At 39.2% G+C, this 25,916-nt stretch overlaps 1 protein-coding gene across 1 annotated transcript; it reads left to right on the top strand.

Moving 5' to 3' along the window:
• The first annotated feature begins 1,621 nt into the window (after positions 1-1,621).
• On the top strand, positions 1,622-25,230 carry LOC145443262 (uncharacterized). Its single transcript, XM_080321254.1, has 10 exons — positions 1,622-2,974; positions 3,611-3,766; positions 4,116-4,190; positions 4,726-4,779; positions 5,407-5,460; positions 6,225-6,278; positions 9,098-9,151; positions 12,873-12,973; positions 22,326-22,507; positions 23,083-25,230. Exons 1-10 carry the CDS (start codon positions 2,908-2,910, stop codon positions 23,351-23,353), a joined length of 1,068 nt encoding a protein of 355 aa, XP_080177380.1. The 5' UTR covers positions 1,622-2,907; the 3' UTR covers positions 23,354-25,230.
• Positions 25,231-25,916: the final 686 nt, after the last annotated feature.

The following is a 25,916-nucleotide window of genomic DNA, read 5'->3' as shown; positions in this document are numbered from 1 at the left end:
TGAGACCTAACTATGCAGGGCTAATTCAAGCATGGTTTCGATGGGTCATTTTCGCAACGTGTGGTCACATGTGTACCTGCATAAATATGCCTGCTTCGGCGGCAACTAAAAGGTGTTCAATGTTTCGCGTCATCGGAGTGACACGATAGTAATCAGACAATTTCTTGTGGACGTGTAGTTTAGCTTCGGATGCCGTAAGGATCGTTGATCCGCTGGGATGATTAACATGTACGATTATGTCATATTATAGACCAGGGGTGGCCAACCCTGTCGGCCAAAGGGCCACATGCAATTACGAACAATCACACGGGCCACTCGAGTGTTGATGGCCTATTTTATAGTAGTCCAATGTATAGAGACGGATTAGGTAACGGTGAAAACAAGATTGATCTTATTGCGCATTAAAATTGATATCATTTATATAGTGAAAACTCAGGGAGCATTAAAGCTCTTATCGCGCGAAACTCGAAAATTCTTCAAAGTTATTGAATAATTACGTTCAATAATATTGGTACTTGCATTGCTGACCATCTTCCTACGAGCGCACACCTGAAGTCGCATTTTGGGCGACACATTCTTTAATAATTGCTGATATAGTCAGACTCAATTCGGTAAATAAAGTGCATTTCAAAATTGCAGGAAGGGTAGCAATATTAACAGCAAGATATCGAGTGACAAAAAATCGTGCAATGCGCGAACTCATATTTCCAGGTAAATAAGTTTACTTACGTCGATACGTCGATGCGTCAAAACTGATAATATAATCATCGACGTTCCAAAATTTAATCTAATCGAATATTTGGTGAGCCTCTGCGATTGATTTTTTGATAGTATGACTAGTTTCGAGAAAATTATTGCGCACCATTCAAAATCTTCTCGCAGTCCGCATGCGGCCCGGGGTTCACGGGTTGACTATCCTTGATATTGACGAAGAGGACGATATTTATCAATCGCTGAAATCCAGCGAAAGGTGACCGACTTGATCCTTTGCTGAACGTTGATCAGGATCTGAGGATATTTGATTTTAGCACTATTATAGCGTGCGAGCGGTGTCAGGCTGTCCAGGGCGACGTTCCCTCTGGGGTAGGGCTGCCATACGTCCGGAGTTTTCCGAACATATCCGGAATTTCACTGTTCAAAGTGCGTCTGGGAAGAAATTCCAAAATATGCCTAAATGTCCGGAATTTCGAAGGTTTGAAATAGCATCAAATCATTTTTTGAACAAGTGATTTGTGGTACAGAACTTCAGAATAACGCGAAACAATAACTTCATATTGTTAATTTATTCGCTAAAAGCTTTTCGACTAACTCTCATCAGTAGCGAACGTTAGTGATGGGGTGAAACGAATTCGAAATGTAAGAAATATTTTGTCTGTATGACGTAATAATAACAAAAACAAACAACTAGTATACGGGCAAAATATGGTAGTAACGGTACAAAACAAACGTTAACGAGTACATATTCGGTTATAAATAACCGAAAACTCAACACATAGCATTAATGAAATATTCCAAGAGTCATTTTTTGTAAATCAACTTGAAAGATATCATTTCTGCGCTGATTTCTGCTACTCTAATTTTTCTCGCGCTGCACGCGATTTAGTGTCACATTAATTGATTTTAATATGTGAACCACCCCCCTCGCAAAACATGAAATCAAAATTCGATAGAAATAACACAGTGACATACATCATTCTAGAATCCGCTAGATGGCGTTAAAGAACATTCAGAATTTGATCCACGAAAATATGGGCGATGTCGCAGACAGGATTTGTTTGTTTTGAGGTATTAATGGTTTTCGTTGACTACTGTGGTCATTGCCACCAGGCCGATATTCTCCTTTTTTATTCCGTAACTGACTTATAGCACGGCCCACTTCTAGGCTATTCCGTAAGACACCACTTACGCGGATGAGGTGGCGAGGAGGAGCCTAGATAAACCTCCAACACTTAGGTATAGGACTTCTGAAGTCGACCTAGGTCGGACTCTAACCCGCAACCCATTGGTGTTGCAGCCGCGGATTATACCACTGCGCTATCTCGCCACCGCAGACAGGGTTGCGCACATTCAGCGCCAGTGATTGTGATTGTTGATGTAGCGACCATCGATGCTACGATACGTCATATTGTTTATCGAAGATATTGCCAGTACAAGTAGCTTACTGCTAAAAATGAAACACAGGCAAGGACTACAGTAAATTAATCACAGAAAGATTGGGATTTCCCTCAATATCGGCTAGTGCCATGTTTAAGAGGTTTATTAGTTGTCAGTTGTCTTCATTTATTAAAATATAACTTCCGTGTCATGAATAGCCTGGTCTGGAGATACCTCGATCCTCGTCCCGTTGGACGCGGCGCAACAGAGCAGGAAGTTTTCATATAGTCGTTAGCATCATTCTTGTAATGATAACTTGTTATGATGGATCTTGCTCTGGTTCAACAATGGTTAGCATACAGTAGACTGGGGCGAATAATCGTAGTCATCGCCAAGCAAAATCACGCGAGCTACTTGCCTAAAACACACCAAATAGCTTACCACGTGATTACAAGACCACGCATTTACTCCCCAAGCGGCCTCGTCCATACATACGTCAGCAAGAAACCTCCCGTCTTTTCCGTAATTGTGACATCATCTCGTACCCGATTTTATCAATATGCCTGTCGGTCAAGGATACTTTATTCTTGGCGCACTTGAGTTATAGCCCATCCTCACACGACGGAAAATAATGATGAGAATAGCGCGCTCTTATTTCTGACGCCAGATGACGCCAGTTTCTTGTTTCAAGGACAACAATTTTACACGCTACCAGTTATCGGCCGTTGTGTGCATTTATATTGCTACAATACTTTTGCATATTACTTTTTACCAGCCTAGATATAGATATCACCAAACGAGTGGAGGACTAAAATGCCTACCGTGACATACAACGTGTATGAGGAGGAAAAAGGATATCAACCCAAAGTGACAGTAAATGGTAAAATGCTTTCAATTTTCATACTAATCCATATACACATAGGGTTGCATTGAAAACAAAAACCAATTTAACACAAACACGTTTAAAACATGTGTATATGCTTTCTAGCCATGATGTCTCGAATCCTTGAAAATTTGACGTCATTGTGGATTGGCATTGTCAATGAAAATATAGGGTAAATATGACTCCTTCAACGAAAAAGGCTACAGACCACTGTTATAAACAAACCCAAAACATATATAACCGGGACTACATTGTTATGCAGCATTTTTACGGTCGGCGGTAATCACCGACACCAATTCTGTACCATGATCTATATATCTACATGCTTTAATTTGTTGAACCTATGGTAATTTCGAGGTGTCCAGCCACTCCACATCGAATACGTTGATTAAATTGGGCGTAAATCGTCCGTGGGCTCATACTACATGTTTTATTCGAAAGTATTTACGCAATTATGGCATAAGCATAAAGCGTTTGTGGAAAAAAACATTTTTTCAAATGTTATTTTTAAAACATTGTTTAAAACACGTTAAAGAAAAGTGTTTTACAGCACTATTTATGTTGGATGCAACCCAATAAACACGTGTAGCCTTCGAATTACCATATGCGACAATAAAGCTTACTAAATTTCAGAATGCGGTCTAACTTCGGGTAAGATGCCGACTGAGTCATTCGAAAAGAAATCGGGGAAAAGAGAGATTATAGGGATTGTTTTCTGCTGTTTTGTGGCTGTGGGAATCGCGGCAATATCTGCGCTTCATTTTGAGTCTCAGAGAAGATGGGATCGAGGTTTGTGCAGAGAATATTTCGATTGCATCGTAAGCTAATGAAATATATATGTGAATTTTGATATCAGACTATATTTGGTCATGTTTGTATAGACGTGCACCCGCGGTAGGCCAGGTTCACGATAGAACGGCAACTACAATTGCAATATAATTTAACCATCTTATTTTTTTTACTAAAACCAATCCTTTGGTGTAGAATAAAAGCTATTTTGATTATCAATAATTCTGTTACTTTTCGAGCAAATAGTCAGTGTGAAAATCTGGTACTATAGCGTGAGTAATGAGGGCGAGGGGGGGGGGGCTTAGACACATATCGAAATTCAAGTACGTTCGCAACTATCTAATTTCAGAACACACAGATCTGGAGGAGAAATATCACCGTCTTGAAGAAAAAAGAATTTTAATGGAAGAAAATACCATGAATGGTCTGTTAATCTTCACGCACCAAAAGCACATGAAAAGAAATGTTGCTAAAGAAAATATTATACTCCGTCTCATTTCTGTTATGTTTTTGTAGTTCTTCATTTACTTACGGTCAATGTAAATTCCAAAAGGTACACATTCTTTTTACCGTCTATTATTCCAATATCGCTGTTCCCTTCTGTAATATAATGTACCATCTCAATGAAATTTATTTCAATCATCTCTTCTTTCTATTCCAACTTTACCGCACTTCATCTATTCTGGATAAAATGTTAGGCTTTAAATTACTAGAAAGTCAATGTTGGAAAATGTGTGGCACTCAATATGCCCATTTACCAATGATGGAAAGTGATAAGCAATTTTTTTCGTTGATCAGTTATTGCCTACCTAATTCGTATGGCGGTGATATGATTTAGTAATTTATTTATAACAGTGGCAAAAAAAAACGGAAACGTATTGTGCTGACGTAGAAGTGTCGAAGCGCTATTATTTCACGTAGGATTTTGGCACGGTGCTCAATGATATGCTTTAATTTAGAAACGCTGCAACTGCGTAATTTCATCGAGATGATCAAAAGGGAGGCCCATAACGGTAAGGTCGGACGATTGCGTGTTCATAATTTCTCAATGCTATGAGAAGGTAACATAAATCATCTGTAGAAAATTTGTCGCAAATTCTTTCATAATTGCTGAATTCTGGATACTTCATACTGCATTATATGTGGTCAATAATGAAATCTATGAAACACGGAAAGTCAAACCATGAGTACACTCATGCATGAACTTTCATCCACCTTTGAACGTATAAACTGGGGTATGGAGTGCAGTAGCTGAAAATCGCAACAGGTTCACCTCAACGATGGATCATTATACGTGAAAGAGAAGGAAGGAAGGAAGGCACTTCCGTAATTAAAGTTACGCCATACATTAGCTCCCACATCAAGTAGATATTCGGACGCCCTAGCTATGGTGAGAGTCCCTGGAGGCTTTTGTTGTTGTTCTTTAGTCTCAATATTGTGTCTCATTATAACATGGTTATGCAGTTATTCTAGCTAGCGTGAGATGTGATACGTCATTGAATGATAATGCGATGCAACAGTGGTCAATGATTTAATACATCCGTGTAAAAATGAAAATCCGTGCAGCGATTGATGCCTAACTTCTCTATATATACTAACACATATATATATTGTTAATTAAAATGAAGTAATTCGTTCAGATACACTGCAATGGCGAAATCAAACGGAGCTCATGAAAATTGAGGCTCGGACTGGTGAGCGTGGCGTACAATCCTCTGTAATGTCAAACTAATCAGTTCTAGATATCCCCGTGCGGACCCACGGGCAGGTGAATTCGATTCAAAATCGGAACGTCATCCTTTTGAAATGCCGATTCTATCTTTGATATTAATTGAATCGAATTTTTCTCTCGTATCTCGTATCTTATATCTTTCTCTAGTTTTCTTCGTCATACGAAATTCGCCGCATGATATCTTACTAGGAATTCATATCAGTCGCACCGTTTTGCTGAAATATTCAATGAAATAAATTCTTTTTCCGAGACAATCATGTTTTAATGGTTTAATTTTTTAAGTCGTTGTTGATGCACAGTTTAATCATTCTTTAGTAATGTATCAGGTATTTATTGTGAAAACATGTTGCTACATCTTGTGCGCCCCGTGATACGTTTCTGAAGGATAATGCGATACAACAGCTGCTAATGAGCAAAGCAATGAGTAAAATCCACAAGACGATATGCGCTAACAACGAGGAGAGATATAAATATTGAATAGTTTTTGTTTGCGTATCGTCTATTTTCCATGCAACTAATTTGAACCCTCACAGTTCACTCTTCTCTCCATTTATAGATAAAGAGGATTATGACAGTCACTTTGGGTTAGAATATTATTTCGTTTCGTCATTGTAATTCTGGCGTACCAAGGAAACATATTGTAATCAAGTTGAAGTTTCGAAGCTCCATTGGATGGACTACAACCGTCTGATTTGTGCTTTCGTTTAATGAATCACTTTCATTTAGAGGCGCTGCAATTGCGTGGTTACGTCGAGCAGGTGAAAAGGGAGGCACGTGATGGTGAGTACGGATGACTGGGACCTGTTCATATCTTGAAGCGACGTGGAGCCAATTTAAATTATGTATTGCTATATTATTGCGAATTGCTTCTCATGATAGATAATTTCAGGGACCACAAGTAATGCGGGTAATAAACTAGCTATTACAGATTAATGTATCCTATAAAGCAGCGGTTTTTACTGCGAACCGGTCTCAGGGGTTCCGCAGAAGGTCAAGACGCACGAAACTTATACATAATATATTTGATGACCGGCCCAGTATTGGTTGCAGGAAATTAGGCGCGATCAGTTGCCGAATTTTGAATGCTGTGGTTTCAGGTCGTATGTAGTGGAGGGGGGGGGGGTGGTAAAATTGAAGCCAAGTCTTTTTGAAATGCCGATATATGTCCATATTGTCCAATATTAATTGCAATGGTTCTTAACCGGTGTCATATGGACCACTAGAGGTTCGTTTGGTGACTCTCACTCGACTCACACATATGACTGCTGATGATCTGCTCGTCTTGGCCATCATTTCTTGCATTTCCAATTGACATTCACGCCCGATCAGTAGTCGCGTTGTGACAGTTGTATCGGTACGCCGTGTGCAATGGAATACGCAGGGGATGTTAGGGTTCAAAATAGCAACCAGATTTTCTGAAATGCCAATTCTAACTGGAATATTTTTATGCTAATTTGTAACCAAGCAATTAGTATCACGATTGTATGAGGTGAAGCCTCGCATTTCTGAACTGTTATCTCAAAAGGAACAACAGATTTGCGATGAATACTCATTTTAATGTTTTCGTTTTATGTGGAAATCATATTTTGATGGTTTTGTTATTTAAACAATTTGTTGATGCGCAGTTAATTTTGCACATCCTGCAACATGTAGTAATGTATTAGATGCGTATTGCGGTAGATTTTTGTTTTGGGATTTCACGAAGACTTTCAGATTAGCGCAAGTGTTACAAAGTCGAAGTCAGTTCGGTCTTTTCGGGTTGGGACTTCGCTATTGGAATAGTTAGCGTTTGAATCGCGCACAAGAACCACTTGATTAAATCTCGATGAAGTAAGTGTATGTGCTATATTCGGGATCGAATCAGGATTGTTATAACAACCATCGCGTATAGGTTCGAGCCCGATGTACACATCTCGAATTCACCTCTGCGATTGGATAATACAGGGAAGTTAATTGTACTGCGTTTTATTCTATTGCTTTATGTAACTAATGAATCAACTAAGAATCCGGTGGAGATGTTCGCCTGCTCACATTGAGTATAGCACTGCAACGAGTAAGTATAAGTAATGTACATCTCATGCTCGTGCAAAATTTAACTTAAATAAATCAAGATTATGGATATGAAAAATAATTGAAGAACTATAGTTGATCTTCAATTTATTGCGGTAATACTCGGGGATTCCACGTCTGACTGTGCGGCAATCAAAAAAGGGGTAATAGATGTAGATCATAGAAAAAAAGAATAAACCAAGAATATCTGTGTTGGTAATGTCGCCTCGATTGACCTCTCGATTGACCTCTGCGCTCTATCTCTACCATTAATGTATTCCAAACAAAGCAACCCATATTATATAAAGTTCATGTGAGGTTGTGGGTAACAACACTTACCAGTGTCATCGTTTTTATGATACGATGAAGAAATATTCTTGTGATATAATTTTGTAGCACTCAAATACACTTATATTTAGTTATAATCATTTTAACGAAAAACCTTCAGAGCATCGTTAATCTAGAAAGGGGCTCTCAGTGCCTCATCGATTTCGAAACGGTATGTGTTGCTGGATACAATACCTATAGTTCGAAACATTGTGTGGAAAATATCCCGAGCTAGCGTGACGGGAGTGTTTTAACAGGGGATTGCCGATCCAAAAGATGGTGACATTAGGTATGGCGAGTATGATACCTAAAAGACTGTCTTGTAGTAGAGGGGGGTTCGAGGGTGCGATTGCAACGCTAAATTATTCGATAGTTAAGGCATGCCAAATTACAAAGAAATTTGACAACGCAAAAGTATTCTAAAATGATTGTTTTTAATTAGTTTTTCAATAGACATATGAGTTTGATTTCACGAACACAAAATATTCAATTTGTTTCAAGTTCAATTTGCGTTATTTTTGCAATTATTGCACTTGGATATTGTTGAACGGGTTTTAAAGGCACTGCCTGACTATTCATAAGATTAACCGCATTTCATGCTCTAGTTCCAATCGATTCTGATGGTTCGTTTTTAATATTCTCCATGCGCTACACCACACAGTCATGGGGTTGGAACGCGATGAGTATCTATAGAGGCGATACAGAGACGAGCCAAACCTCCTATGTGAACATAAACAGGGCTGCTGCTGCCTGGGAATGTTAATGTTGCATGCATATTTCCAGAAACCCTTGGGATTTTCCTGCGTCGGGCAAATTACTTCATCGATTCAAGTGTAGTAAAATAATTGATATTAATGATGCAACATGAAACTGTGAATCAAGGCTTACTAAAACGATAAAAAAAAGTCATCTGCAGCATCAAATGAGCTCACTCGAGGAGTGACATGTTGCTTGTTGCTAGAACAAAACTGGATTTTGGCAGCATTAAAATGAAACGACAATAAATTGAGCATGACGAGTTATGGTAACCCCCGGAAGGGCTAAATGCGACTCCTCTTGGGGTCGCGGCCGACAGGTTGCAGACCATTGTTTTAAACGTCCCCACCATACCCTATTACCATGACACTATTTGGCTAGAAGAATGTCCTAATATCAACCAAGATTTTCTAAATAGCCATACCTACATCTATATATTGTTCATTAAAATGAAGTGATTCGTTCAGATACACTGCAACTGCGAAATGATACGGAGCTCATCAAAAACGAGGTCCGAGCTGGTGAGTAGAGTACTTCCGCCTATAATATCAAGGTAATTAATTAAAATTCCAAACATCTATTCCGGCAAGTTTCAGAGAGATATCACTACGTTCTGGATTTTGAGTGTTTAGTAAGCATATTTAGAAAGTTGACTAACTTTTTTCGGAAGGTTCGCCACGAATACCCATCAGGCATTCAATTTTTATCACACTTATATCATTTCGACTACTGTGTATACCAAGAAGAGCAATCCTCCGTACTCTAACACACTCGGAATTTTAAGTCAACACTGTCGTTAGCACAGAATAGTGACTCCAACTGTATACAGATCTACAGCAGTGGTTCTTCACCAGTGTTTCATGGAATCATATGTTCCTACTGCGACATCTAATGCGCCGCCATTTTTAGAGCCCCACATAATGCCCCCTGAGCCCAGCACGCCAAATATCCCCCCCCCCCCCCCCCCCCCGAGGTAAAATCCCCGTGTTAGATGCAGTGGCGTAGCAACATGTGCTGCCGCCAATGGCTTTCATTGAAAATGCCGCCCTCCTAAGTAGATAGAAGCAAATATCGACATAGATTCATTTCAAGCAATCTTTTCAACAAAAATAATTTCAAATAACATGTCGCGTCTCAGAAGTTCTATTGCTTGAGAAACAAGCCAGCGTTTATAAGTCCAAAAATAATGAAGACAAGAAATGGTTGACGAATGTATTGGGTAAGTAAAATATCAATAGCCGCCTCTAAACTGGAGTTTTCGGACTGTCGCCGAAGCGAAATCAGCGACAATATCCTTAAAATCAAACCATTGAACGTATATAGTCTCTTTTTATAGAAAGAATGGATAAAGCTGGTATCATTGATGATAGAACGTAAATAAAAACTTATCACTTTGAGCTGTGCGACAGACAAAGTTGTCAGACAAAGTTTCAGACACGAGCATGAATATGGTGTCTAATCAAGTAGGTGTGATTTAACTAACCACTGTAAAGCATCAAGCGCTGTTGCATTACGATCAAACGTGCATGGTTTCACTGCTGCACACCAGCCTCCAAAATCTGCCAATTTCCGCAGATAACTTCAATTTAACAATATTGATCTTGATCAAAAGCTATTGTTGCCCTGATTTCGGAAATACAATTGAAAAGCTGGTGGGAGGGGCAATCTCGACGGACGCCTAAAATTGTTTCGTAAATTAGCATAAATTATAAAGTTTTTTTTTGTGAAAATTCATGCCATTAAAAAAAATGCGCCTTGTGCGATTTTATGTTGTCAAATATATGGGTTACTCAGTTATCTCCCCCAAATAAAAAAAACATACGTATGATTTATACAAATGGGCATTTCGTCGTCGGCCATTACCGCGCGACGTGCGTTTAGGTGAAGTAACGCGTCTCACTAAACAGTACGATGAATATAGGTGATAAGTCGCGGCAAATACGAGTAACCTGATTGGGGTCTGGGACTGAACCCCCCAGAAGTTTGGTATATCAGCCTATAGAGGGCCTAAGACCCACGTTGTGTGGGGGGGGGGGCTGAAGAAGAGCTGCTAGGGTCCTGCGTCCAACAGGTTGCCGACCACTGATTTAAACGTCCCCACCATTATCCCGTACCAGCATGATGCTAGTCGATGTCGTCAATTCTGCAAGAAGAACGTCATAATATCAAATAACGTTCTCTAAATAGCCACACATCTATATCTTCAAAATATCATCAAAATGAAGTTATTGGTTCAGATACACTGCAATTACGAAACGATACGGAGCTCATCAAAAACGAGGTCCGGACTGGTGAGTAGCGTGCTACCTCTTTTAATGTCAAGCCAAAGAATTAAAATTCCAAATATCTATTTCGCCGATTGATTTTACGACGTTCTGGATTGGAGCTTTTAGTAAACTCTGACGGAAGCACAATTTGGAATTCTACTAAAATGTTTACGAAACGCTCGCCACTAGCTGTACCTGTGGCAGATTCACCTTTTTCGTATGACTAGACTTGACTTGAGTCACTTTGGAAAAATGACTAGGAGCAGAATTTACGAGTCAATTTCAATTCATCGAGTAATCGGCACCGATATACATTACTGTATCTTGCTTATGTTCATATGCCGTTAAGTAGTTGCGTAGCAAATATCTATCTCTGTTCTACAGACTGGTCATTGTGATATGTTCTCACTTTAACCAAACGCTTGTTTGATTTAAATTTAGTATAGTTTGTAAGTTTACAATTCTCGCCAACGATTGGTGCAGGCTTGCATTCGATCTCGTGGATGAGTAGCTAGGTTTCGTAGTGTAATGGATCATATCCATTCGTTTCTACTTTCTGAGGTTTCTTGTTCTATTCTCTATACTTTGGCTGATAATGATAGACTGAGGCTAAACAGTTACTTGGGTAAGTTTAGCAGTTATAGGCTACGTATGTGTGGGCGATACAATGCCGTTTTTCACGAATATAAATAACTAATAACCACTCAATCTGTATATCAAACAACTAGGAAAATGCAATGACGTAATCAACCCTCGTATACTGCGAAAAGGCAACTTGACTTGAATTGTGATTTGACTCGACACCAGTCACTTCCTAAAATTGAGTGACTAGACTTGACTCGATTCAAAATGTGCTATGACTGAAGATGACTCGTGACTCGAAGGTAGTGACTTGATCCCAACCCAACACTGGTGCAATAGTGACACTCATGTCTTTTTTTAGTGGCGAGATAGCGTAGTGGTATAATCCACAGCTGCAACACCAATGAGTTGCGGGTTCGAGTCCAACCGACGTCGACTCCAGAATTCCTACCTAAGTGTTGCAGGCTTATCTGGGCTCCTCCTCGCCATATCATCCGCGCAAGCGGTGTCTTACAAAAAGCCTAGAAGTGGGCCGTTCTACAAGTCGGCAGATACGGAATCAAAAATAACAATATCGACTTGGTGTAAATGACCAATGACCATAGACGTCGATAAACACCATGAATACCACAGATAACAACAACAACTCAGGTCTTTCCCATAATGATGGGATACACACTAATTCATGTTCCATGGCCCGCCCTCTCATATGCCTTCCCTTGTCTTGAATTCAATATTGTCCGAATCGGCCCATCTAAATTCTAAAGAGTTGTACTCCCTTTTCTTATGATGATGCCAAGCACGTTGTTGTTGAAATCAATGAATAAGAGGATGTGTGCTATAAGCATATAATATTGGATACTCTGATCACAATTGGTTACGGACTGGAATGTTGGTCGTTCTGTTTAAGGCAGTGGTTCTCAACCTGGGCAGCACGCTCCCCTTGGGGGGCGTGAAAGCATCTGAAAGGGGGCGCGAAGAAGCGGTCAACTAAAAAAAAATTCGCGTTCTGCGCGATTTACCTCCAATTCAAGCGTGTTTCTCTATATATGGACCGAATTTGAAATTTTTGAATTCTCTCGTCAACAGTCATAACCTTCCACGCCATCAAACAATCTGTTGGAATTGCTAGCATACCGGTTGGATTTTGTGATATGACGCTAAGGGGGTCGCGAAATTTTTCACTATCATAAATGGGGGCGTTTCTAAATAAAGGTTGAGAACCACTGGTTTAAGAAGCAGTAGCTAGAGTGGTATTTACCATTTACGCTGGTCCATAGTTACCTGTGATTCCTTCTTAAAAACGTTCACTTTTGTCGTTGTCGGTTACCAAACCTTGTCGCCAAATCAAATTCATGTTATGTTATGTCAGTTGATGCTATCTGTTTCACAGAACGCGATAAAACAGCACTCGCCATAAAGTCTATGAATGAGTCCATCAGATTTCGAATTTTGGAACTGAATGCTGACATATCAGTAGCCGTATTGAGTCAGGTAATTCAAATTCAAGCAAAAGGCTGTAAAATAGATGAAAAATCGATATATTCGCTTTATCGAATTCGACAAGAACCTCAAGAATATACTCGACATAGAAATGCAGAATGTACAAATAGGTGCCGAAGTATGGTGAACCAGGGTCAACCGGGAAATAATATCGGAGCTAGAATGTAACGTCATAATGTATCCTTATCGTCTTTAGCATGAAGCAGAATCGCTTGACAATTCCCCTTGCGCGTGGAATATGAAACTAAATGGTCAAACAGAAGATAAGATTCGATTTTGAGCGCGTCGCTATAGCAATTGTGTTAGCAATCTAGATGTCATGTGTTTGAGCATATCACGTAATCATGACATAGAGCAGTGGTTCTCAACCTTTTTGTCTTCGTGGACCCCTTATGAAACTTCACGGACCCCCGAGGACCCCCTTAAAATTTTATTATTCTTTTTTATTGATAAAACGATGTTATGGTGCTTATAACAGCGTATAGGTCTTTTGCACCACACGCCAATAAATTCCATCAACAACACAAGCCAAGTTGGAAATTCAATATAAGATATTCTCAGTGGAAAGTTAATTGTCACTAATTATACACGTCGTCTCGAGGAAGACATAACGACGATTACGTGTTGCAAGATACCATCAAGATTTAGTTCTATGGTTTAGCTCAATTATCGTGCAACCGTCATCTGTCTTGTGCAAATATCTAATGCAGGCTCATGATAAACAGCAACAAAATGACCGTTCGTGACAATAACGTAATACTATAAGTAAAAATTGGGTAGAATTTTATTATTTTGAGCGGATTCTGCAGCTGCATTTCTTGAAATATATGGTGATATCTCGAAAATTCCAGCCCTCGATTTGACATGAAGAAGTGCCGAAAATCCATATCCACAAAGATGGGTGGCGGCGAATGTAATAATACCGTCTGACGCCCCGACGACACATTTGGGTATGATCGCAACATATATGGCACCAAATGGAGAAACAGATTTTTAATGAAGTGATCATGTCCACACTATATAGTCATTTCCATATAGCGCAGTGGTTCTTAAACCGGGGTCTGCGGTCCTTTTGGGATCTGCGAGACAATTGTCGGTGCTTCTTCGATATACGCCCCAGATCGAAACAGTGCTCCACATGACAATAAGAAATGTTTCACATGAACACAATAAAATTTATAAACGTCAAAATAAATTACTTTTTGCCTTTGTTGTGGAAGGGGGGATATTATGGTTGGAGGAGAGGGAGATATTAGGGCTGGAGAGGGAGGATTTTAGGGTTGAAGGAGAGGGGATATCAGAGTTGGAGAAGGCGGTTATTGGGGTTCGAGGAATGATGGATATTAGGGTTGCGAAAGGGCGATATTCGGGTTGGAGGAGAGCGGGATATTAGGGTTGGGAAAGGGGGGTATTCGGGTTAGGGTTAGAGCTGGATTAGGGTTAGGATTAGGGTATCCCAAGATTAGGTTTGGGGTGAGGGACACGATATCCAACCCTAATATCCCACACTCTCCTGACCATAACATCCCCTAACCCTAATCTTGGGATACCCTAACCCCAAATTTGACCTCGACCCACCTCCAACCCTTATATTCCCCTTTCTCAACACTAATCTTGGAATACCCTAACCCACATCAACCCTCCCCAACCCTAATATCCACTCTCCTGACCATAACATCCACCAAACCTAATCTTGGGATACCCTGACCCAAACTTTGACCCTAACCCACATGTCCAACCCTAATATCCGTCTCTCCACAGGCAAGAAAACAATTTATTTTGACGTTTATAAAATTTGACTGTGTTCATGGGAAACACGTGCTGGTGACATGTGAAACACTGTTTCGATCTGGGGCGTATATCGAAAAAGCGCCCAATTTTCTAGGATCGTGAAGCAAGAATTCCGAATCCACACGATCAAGAAAAAGAGATTGAAATATAAAAAGTTCAGGCAACTTATTTTCGAACCAAACTCGATTATGACCCGACATTATATCATTAATTAGCATAAAGAAGAGTATTTTGGTGCTGAATTTATTCCTTAAACAGAAAAAACTTCGCGGTTCGCGCGACAAGAATAAAACTGCACACTGATTCTTATAACACAGGTTATTGCTTACTAAGCCGATATAGAAATAAATTATTAAGCCTTGCGTTTGCCATTAGTTATTTCTGCTGGTTCGTAAATCGCGCAATACCGTTTGTGAATAGGATGTATAAATGGTAGTTATGAAATTACCCGTAAGGGTAAGAAGGGTGTGAAGGGCTTGTACCCCAGAGATGAGGTTAAATACACTATGAGGGCCAATACCACCGTTTTCGGGGGTTGAGTGTGAATTTGGATCGGTTGAATGTGATTCACAATATTTGACTTGCGTTCTCAAAATAGCAACCAAACATAGCCGAACTAGTCGCAAACAATTCGCTATATATATTTCACATTGACACTATAAAATCTAAAGCGCTGCTTTGTGATTAAAAAAATGAACAGGGCCGTTTCATGAATTTATTTGAAAAGTTTGAAATGAGAACCACTGATCTAGCAGCTGAACTTCTATACATTCTGGAATAGTGGTTATATGTAGTAGGGTGAAGTGAAAAATGAAAATTTTTGAATTTCAAAAAAGGGTCTTGATATGTGGTGCCAAATAGCAAATAAAGAAATTCTATCATAATTTTGGGTTGCTACGACCTCTAGTGGTCGTTCAATTTCACCGAACGAGCAGAAAATAGCTGATTCCGCCATATCTTGATAATCATTTACACTAGAAAGTCAGTTTTAGCCTTAAAAGATGCAGAAGCAACATGTTTCTATCTCACTTCTATAGAACTTACTCTTAAGAATGAACAGAAAAAAGTTACAAGCAAGTTACTGATTTATAGGTAAAATTAAGCACTGAAGCAGTGTGTAGGATGTCAAAAGCGTGTAGTGATTGATCTTATGACTGAGAAACATACTCCAACAATTAGAACTACTTTTCAATACTTGCTCAAACAAATGAAACCCCCTACAAGTATAAATAGGGCTTGAGCATCCAATAGTGACTGCTAAAGCTGCATTATAAGTTACCTCGAGGATATATGAGCTCATTGACTCTAAAAATGTTGCCACTGGCGTGTTTTTAGATCTGAAAAAGGCATTCGACTGTGTCAATCATTCCAAACTAGTTGATAAACTTGAATTCTATGGTATACGTGGACTTGCAAAAATGTATTTCGAATCTTACTTAAATAATAGGAAACAATTTTTTTCATATTGGAACAACGCGTTCACAATTACTACCCATACAGACTGGTGTACCTCAGGGATCAGTTCTCGGGCCCCTGCTGTTCATAATTTACATCAATGATATTGGTCATTTATTTGACAATGACATCACACTGTTTGCTGATGACACCAGCCTAGTTATACCTGGTAAAAATTTATCTGATGCATTTGACAACATTAACATTAAGCTATCAACAGTGTCAAAATGGATGGCATCTAACCAACTTCAGCTCAATGCCTCCAAAACCAAAACTCTCGTGTTCCATACACAAGTGAATCGCAGTGGAATTACAGTTAATAACGCACATCTTGATACACATAAAACTGTTAGATATCTTGGCATTATCATTGATGATAAACTCGGATGGTCTGATCATATCAACAATATAAAAACTAAAATCTCGCGTGGTGTCGGGGCTCTCTATCGCCTTAAAAATTTAATTCCTCATCAAACTCTCAGATCAGTCTACTACGCCTTAATTCACTGCTATCTCATTTATGGGATCCTAGTTTAGGGACCTGCTGCGAAAAAACATCTGCAGAAATTGCAAGTCTTGCAAAACCGAGCCATACGAATTCTCTGTCGGAAATCTAGATATAAGAATTGTGATAGCATGTATCGTAGCGTTAGAATATTGAAAGTGGAAGACATTTTCAAATTTGAGGTAATGAAATTTATACATAGCTATCATCAGGGTGAACTGCCACTATATTTTGATAATCTGTTCAAGATACCTTCAGATACCCACCAACATCATACCAGATTTTCTTCTAACTTGTCTCTGTCTGTGCAACACCACTCTACCAGTCTAGTACCAAATTAAATCAGTTTTATTGGTGTCAATATTTGGAATAAGCTGCCACCTGATCTCCGCAATTTAGACTCTTGTGCTTTTAAGAAACAATGTTTTCATTCTCTTATCTCTAACTACCGCTAAATTGTATTTGTGTTGCATTTCAAATTGGTCGATGATACTGTGTCTGATTTTTCCTTTCGTTCGTTAGTTTATTTTAATTTTATTTTTTATTTATTAGTTATCGACTGTGAAAATTTCTCCTGTCCCGGGTGGCTCGGCTCTGAAGACTATGTCATATCGAGCCTCCCATCTACCTTGCATGTCGCATTTCACTGTTACATTCTTGTAGTGTTATGTTGATATTTAATGTATACGAATAAAGATTCTCTCTCTCTCTCTTTTAACGGCGTCTATCGGTGGTGCGGCCTCGCGATATTGTTAACTTCATAACAATGACTGTCATTAGATTTCTTACCAACGTGCTGTTGTAGGGTTTGCATCATATTTATCACAAAACTCCTGAATAAAAACACAAAAATTGGAAATCCACATTCAAAACACAAACATCAATTCTACACTGGAAACAGATTTTTTTTTAGCAGTATCACATGAGTATCAGTGTGCACAAACATTAAAATCATGTTTAGTATTGATAGATTTCATCTGCTTTCAAGACTTCAGTTTTTGTCTGATAAGACCATCTCTACGTTCAAATTCTGAAACCTGGGCATATGCTTCAGTGACCACTTTTACATGTCTTTTCAATGCCTAGTTGTGGTAAGCAGGGCTCTGGAGTCGGAGTCGGTGGAGTTGGATTCGGAGTCTGGGTAATTTTCGCTTGCTGGAGTCGGAGTCGTGAAAACTATAATATCTGGAGTCGGAGTCGGTGGGAAAATACTGACTGGAGTCGGAGTCGGAGTTTGTGAGAATGACCGTGACTTCGACTCCGACTCCAATTTCTCTATCATGAAAACATTTGCTTTCGAAGAATTTTCAATAGAATTTTTATGTACCACCAATCATTGTTATTATTGACCATACAGATCAGGTGCGGCCAGCCCGTGGCACGCAGGCCAAATTTGGCACACGAGAAGGTTAGGTGTGGCCTGCGAGATAATTCTCGAAATTATTTATGACATCAGGTACAATTGCAAGGCCAACCAAAATTTGATTAGCATGACCGCGAAATTTGATGATGACTAAAACAACAGTTCTGACGCATTGACGTATCCGGGAGCCAGCCCCATTTATCCCAGATCTTCATATATGACCATAAAGTAGAATATTTCATAGCAGATTTATTTGACTTGAAATTTTTATCGGTACTTCGCATGATTCATTGTTACTAGATTTCTTGCATTCAGTATTTGAGCCCCCTTGCGAAAATTATAGATAGGCTACCTATTATTCACATAATTGACTCTAGCTATATTCGCAATTAGCAGATAACGTGTCGTCCAATATGCGGCTTCACTTGTGCACTCGCAGCGAGATCGTCGACAAAACATTTGCACAAAATGATAGAGGCATGTTCACTGATACCGTCGATTTTGCTATGTCTAAACGTCGAATAATCCTGTCCTTTCCAAATGAGCTCAGTGGTATACAGATGCGAACCCCAATGTATGTTAGCAACATATTTATTGATATGATTCAGTCATTATATTGCAAGAAAATTTCGCGCTTCGCGCGACCAGGGCCTGATTGCGCATTGCACAGTTGCATGACCTATTGGTATTAATTTTAGAGCGTATTAATATAAGTCTTGTTTGCAATGTTAGCTAATTCGGTTCGCTCCTATCGGACGACTAAAAAAGGTTATCAGCATTCCAGTTGCCCGCGCAATGGTTCGTAAATCTGATGTGTCCCTTCAGCTGAAAAAGTTGCTCACCCCTGATACAGATAAAATTGGACATTACTTGCAAATTACAACTCAGTTGCAGAGGGGAAGAAAATCGCAATATGCGTTTTCGCGATGCAGTCGAAATTGATGCAATTTTTGGAATTATACCATGATACTGTGACAGAGCAAATGCATCGGCTGGTTTTGTAAAATTGTAAAAATGACGTAAATATGACCAAACGATGCTTCCCACTTGACAAAATTAAAAATATTTTTAGTGTAGCTTAGCTGTTTGGGTCGAACAAAAGATTAAGAGAGACTGCAAGTCCCAATCCTTGAATACTTGATTAAGAACACGTAGACTAGACATAGGCTAGTCTTTGACTACTTAACTAAATTCCATTTATGACCAATGTCTATTACTAGTAAGAGTGTGTGTGCTTGTAATCAGGATAGTGTGCAATGACAAAATTAGTAAGTTCAATCTCTTTATTAGTTGCTGAATCATACACAAGAGCTACACTTGGATTTTTTATCTACATTTTTATTATACAGGATTGGATATCTGCAATATTTGAATGATTCATACATTTCGGTATATTAGAGAGTCCATGTTATAGAAACTTGAAAAAGGAAGGATATTTAGCAAATCTTCCTTTCATGGTAATTGCATAGTGGATAATTCGAGCTGTTCCACAATGAAACAATTCAGCATGCCACCGTTAATCATATGTTTGCATATGTTTAACGGTTGTGTGATAGTCATTCAACAGACAATGTGGCATATAATTTTCGAAGTAAATTGGTAATAATGCTGGAGTCGGAGTCGGAGTCGGTACGTTTAAAGACCCAGGAGTCGGAGTCGGTACGTTTAAAGACTCAGGAGTCGGAGTCGGTATATTGAAAATGTGTTGAGTCGGAGTCGCTGCCGGAGTCGGTGGTAAAATTTACCGACTCCACAGCCCTGGTGCTAAGGATGACTGAGCCTTAATGGTGATGATCTTTGGTTTTCCACCTCGACATCTGACATGGTCTTGATTGCAGGTGGCTGTTCAATATCTTCGAGGTTTAAGTTGACAATTTGGTGTGGACAGATTTAGCTTCGATGTTGATAACTGGAATTTGGAAGAAACTGATGCTGGTGTCAATGTTGCTGTTTTTAGGTTTGGTGTCATTTATATATCCTCCTTCAAAGTCATAATTGGAATTTGGTATGGTGTGGTTGATCTGCGCATAGTTGTAATCTTGTTAAATGCAAATCTTCGGACATTTTCCTCCTCGTCACCAAAGCATTCCCAGCAAAACATTTTCCGAGTGTTCAAAATAAGAATTTCTTTGTAGCAAAGATGGTGCAAGGGAGTGAATTCAGGTATCAGTCAGCTTTGTTACACGGAAAACTATATTGTGGAAATTTTTACACCATCATCAATGGAATTGTGCATTTTTATTTCAAACCATGACGGAAAATAAACCTCCATGCAGAATTTAGCAAGACAGTTCAGATTTCTTGATGGATGATTCTGCACACATAGTACCTCAAAATTTGGAAAGCGAGGTTCAACCATATTGAATGAACGATTGGCCCAGCCCCTAAATATTGCGGATCTGGTTCCAATTGACGACTTTGAAGGAGGATATATAAATGAAACCAAACCCAAAAACAGCAACATTGACACCAGCATCAGATTCTTCCAAATTCCAGTTATCAACATCAAGGCCTAATCTTTTCACCAAATTGTCAACTTAAACCTCAAAAATATTGAACAGCCACCTGCATCACAAACAAGACCTTGTCTGATCACGAGCTGGAAAACCTAAGATCATCACCATTAAGGCTCAGTTATCCTTGTCTAAACCAGGCAGTGAAAAGGCATGTAAAAGTGGTGACATAAGTATCTGCTCAATGTTTCAAGATTTAAACGTAGACGTGGCCTCATTAGACAAAAACTGAAGTCTTGAAAGCAGATGAAATCTTTTAATACCAAACATGATTCAATGTTTGTGAACTCTGATACTCATGCGATACTGCTACAAAAAAAATCGGTTTCCAGTATAGAGTTGATGTTTGTGTTTTGAATGTGGATTTCCAATTTTCGTGTTTTCATTCAGGAGCTTTGTGATAAATATGATACAAACCCTACAACAGCATGTTGGTAAGAAATCTCATGACAGCCGCTGTTATAAACTCAACGATATCGCGAGGCCGCACTACCGATAGACGCCGTTTTAAATACAGTTTTAGCAGTCACTATTCGATGCCCGAGCCCAATTTATATTTAGAGGGGGTTTCATTTGTTGGAGCAAGTTTTGAAAAGTAGTTTTAATTGATAGGGTATGTTGCTCAGTCATAAGATCTATCACTACACACTTTTGACATCCTACCCACTGCTTCAGTGCTCAATTTTACCTATAAAATCAGTAATTTGCAAGTAACTTTTTTTTCTGTTCATTTTCTAGAGTAAGTTCTATGAAAGTGAGATAGAAACATGTTGCTGTTGCATCTTTTAAGCCCAAAACTGACTTTATAGTGTAAGTGATTTCCAAGATACGGCAAAATCAGCTATTTTCGGCTTGTTCAGTGAAATTGCACGTCCGCTAGAGAGAGTAGCAACCCAAAATTATGATAGCATTTATTTATTTGCTATTTGGCACCACATATCAAGACCCTTTTTTGAAATTCAAAAATTTTCAATTTTCACTCCACCCTAATATGTAGGCTTATATTACAGAGGAAAATGTATTTTTTGTGACGCGGTTTCACCCCGTTTTTGAGACAGATTAGGAAGAACTATTTTCAACAAACTCTAAACAGCAATACGTTCGTATGTTTAGGCTATAGGCAATTTGGCAATTAAAATGAGTTTGCACAGCATACTATATGTCATCTCACACGGCAATTCTGTTGATATGAGTGATGAACATTTAGCAGTTTTAAAACTAAACTGCCTCGTGATTTCCCTAATTAAAAAAAAAAGTTACAAATTGTGTATCTGTTCTTTTCCAGTTTTAAATGTCTCGCGGACCCCCTGGAAATGATTCGCGGACCCTTGGTTGAGAACCGCTGACATAGAATGTCATCGTTTCACTTGTACGTCAACGTTAGTGCAGCCCGCCGAATTACACCAGCAATACTATTATGAACTTCATGCAAGGCACTATGTCACAACAGCGCATTACCTGACACAAGGATAATACGCATGTTGGAGAAGCAAACTGTCATCTAGAATGATAAACTGCCTCTCCTACCAATATCAGTTACCACAATGTTCAGTACTTAGATTTCATGCTAATTTATGCTAACAGGATGAATTAGCATAAATGTGCTATTTATGCTAATTCATCCTATGCCTTTAACTCTAAATGGTCGGTGGCGTTCACCTCGGTATGAAGCAAATCTGATGGATCAAGCTCAATTCCTAATCCATTTATATTCAGGACAATCAGAATTCTTATATCAACCTGATCTTGGTTAAACTGCTGGGTTGGGAAAAGAGTGAATACGTTGTTTACAAGTACTTTCGTCAGGCGGTTAATTACGGAACTGCCCGAAGCCGATGTGCGGGATATCTAGGCGGAAGACTTGCAGCTACCGCTTTACGTGATCCAAAGGTCGTCAGGTACCGATCATTGCAATGAAACGCGTTTGGTATGTCCAAGCGCGTCTGCTTACCTGTATTTCAAAATCAGATTTCAGGCTGAAAGCTTTATTAGGCTACCTGTTGAGTTGTATCGATCACGCCGCAGGTCCTTACCATTCTAACTCAACCCCTAATGCCGATTTGGGAAATCTTTCTTTATTCAATCTTACAATTCAGAAATTTATATAAGCGCTGAAATTACTCGCGTGTGAAATGAAAATCTCTATAGCTTCTCCTTAGGATAGGGTAGGCTAACCCATACCTCAATTTGCGATTGTATATTTTGAGTGTGGTCATATGCCCATTTGAATAAGACCGCAAGAGAGCTTGTTTCAGTGACGTCTCGAACAAGTGAATGCCTTTGTTGATTTTGCGTTAATGGATTCAGCACTCTGCTCTGCTCCGGATCAGTGATGCACGTTAGTTCTGAACTTGAAAACGTAATTGAGGACAGTATTTGATTGAAATCACGTTTAAAAGTCGCATTTTCTTGATAATGTATTTTGGTGACATCTTTCTGTGACGTTTTTCTATAACATCTTTGCTTTTTCCAGTAATATCATTTCAAAGGGATACACTGGAACGTTTCACAGTAGAATCAGTAAACCTTGGATAGGATATGATGATAGTAGCACTGAAGGAACTTGGAGATGGTCAGATGGCGGAGAGATGAATCTAGAAACAACAGTGTGGTCTCCTAATCAGCCAGATGATTCGAATGGAGAGGATTGCGGTCATATTTGGTATGCGGATCAAGGAAAGCTGCAACTAAACGACGATGAATGCGACAGTGCCAATTACTATATATGCGAAGTTGATAAGTAGTTGATATATCGACTAGCAAAAGATACACTGTGGGCCGCGGACGTTTGTGTTCTCAAATGTCGTACTCTTTGTCTCGCCTCAGATTCGATATTAAAAAAAAACTCCTAATGAGACTAAGTTCACAATTTTGAATAGGACAACTGTGGTATCACCTCATCGCCGTCAGCGTTCGAGATAATTGTCGCTAAAACAGCGGCGTGCCCCGGATACTGGACAAGCCGGTATTGGGATCAACCGACATTGGCAAGACGCGACAATGTGCGAGCCGGAAGCAATGGGCGAGTCTCCAACAACATCGCTGTGTGACTTTTTTATTTGATGTTCAGTATTATTGAATCTATACCAGGGGTGTCAAACTCTACTTGGGTTGCGGGCTGGATTCAAACATTTTATCGATAGCTGGCCGTACCAGTCAAATCATTCCATATTATTACCTCCAAATCCACATTTTCGGATTTCACTGGTATGCCAGATCGTCAAAGTTATACATAATAGTCATCTTCGTTAAATTAATTATAATGATATGGATCTACGTTAGCAACACCGTTATTCTCAAACGACGGAATTGACCAAAATATGATAATTGACCGATTGAATACATTTGTAAATCACGGAAACACTGGCTCTAACGACGAAATAAGTTGGCATATTTCTATGCTCCCATTGTTTAAGTCATGGTGCGACGCTAGTTCTGCGTATTCGTTTTGAGGAATACAAGAGGTTTAACTATAAACAGGGTGTTGGAATTGGGTGCATTATTTGGAAATCACCATGCGATTTTCTCTGGAGACCGGGACTGGCTGAACGGGCTGTAGATCTTTGGAGTCGGAAGGTATACAACGGTTTCACATTGGCGTTTCGCCTCTGCGAATAACCATTTTTAAGGAAACAGCAAACTGGGTGTACATTAGGGCTGTTCAAAAATAACTTTTTTCCCCGGATTCCAGCCATTCACTGATTAAATTGTCAGATTACCCTAAAAAACGCTGCACACCAAATTTGATTCAATTCTAACGAGTATATGACTCCGCAGATCCAATTAAAAATTTTGATTTATTAGAAAAAAATTAGAAAAAAAAATTCAAATTTTCTGTCGACCCCACGAAATTGTTGAGCTGTCTTCAAAGACGATGCAAAACAAATTTGGGTCAATTCCAACTAGTAGAAACGGAGTTATTCGAGTTTTTCGTTGATAAATCTCGGATAATCACTGGGCAACAATTTTGAGCGAAAAATTTGTTGACTTTGATTTTGCACTTGATTTAGGCTAATTTCGGCATGCTCATTCCAAAAATGCCAAAGTTTTTCTTCTATCACGTCAAGTTTCTGCTCTACTACATATGCCCAAAATATGCAAATTTTCACGAATTTAGCCATATTACTTTGACATGCCATATGAAAATCCATACTTTTACCATATAATAAGTTATATAGCCAAGGGCTCAATTGAATTATTAAGAAAAAAAGTACTGGTATCGATCTAGGCCGATGCTTTCACCCGTTTTTGGCTATAGGATGCAATCATCCGAAGATCTTTCACACACACATTTGATGCAAACTGCAGGATATGCTAATAAAAATAAACATCACATTTACTATCAGCCATAGGTCCAATGCCCCATTCAGCCTATCCAATATAACTTGAAACTGTTATATGATCGATAATTTGGATCAAGATTAAGATCTTAGGGATAGCAGGCCAAATGATGAAGATTTTGAAATCGAAGATGATTCAGAACGTAGAGTAGTCTATCAACACAAGTTATTGATCTGACATAAGCTTTGGGACTTGGAATAGAAATTGTCGGAACTTTTAACATTCTTACGAAGTGAGAGAAGATTACTTGGCAAGGTGGAGAAGGTATCACACTTTCGATGAGGCGGCCTACTTTCGGTATATTTTTGTATTGCCGTGATACTGGTATTGGGATGATATTGCCACCATAGATTACTGGACAGTTGGGAATCCCGATTTACAACTCAAGTAAACGGCGAATGCCTATAGGTAGCTCAAAAATGGCGGGCCGGATGTTTGACACCCCTGGACTACACTCTTGCAATTCTCTAATTTATCTGTTGAAGATAAGAGATTTCATTCTTGCTTGCATATTGGAATTTGTCTTGTTTAAGTGGTCAAATATATCTACCAAATATTCTAATATCTCTGAACATGTCCAAATACGTCTACGCAGGGCCGTAACAGCACTTCGTCAGCCCCCCTAAAAAACTTTGGTATTGGGCCCCCCATAGGGTTATAGACCGAACGTCTGCGGGGCTTCGCCCCCCAGACCCCCCTCCGGCGATACCCTGTTTACCGCTATTCATTATTTTCATTGGGAGTTTCTTTAGTGAATCAGCTTTAGTCGCCTAAGCGCGCGAAGCGCGGAAAATTCCTAGTATTCATGATTTCATCGGTCAGTATGATCGGGAATTGCATATATTGTTATCAATTTTTATCTTCTCTCTGCTCACGTAATCAGATTTGCCGGTAGAGCTGAGTGAGGTGTGTTTGAAAAGGTATATATATATATATATATATCGGCTTTCAATTAAATAAAAGGGC

The sequence above is a fragment of the Botryllus schlosseri genome, chromosome 7, assembly GCF_051294905.1.
Source record: "Botryllus schlosseri isolate E-star chromosome 7, Bs_hap1, whole genome shotgun sequence".
NCBI classification, from domain to species: domain Eukaryota; kingdom Metazoa; phylum Chordata; class Ascidiacea; order Stolidobranchia; family Styelidae; genus Botryllus; species Botryllus schlosseri.
The sequence above is the reverse complement of the archived record's forward strand: the minus strand, read 5'-3'. Positions and strand labels throughout refer to the sequence as shown.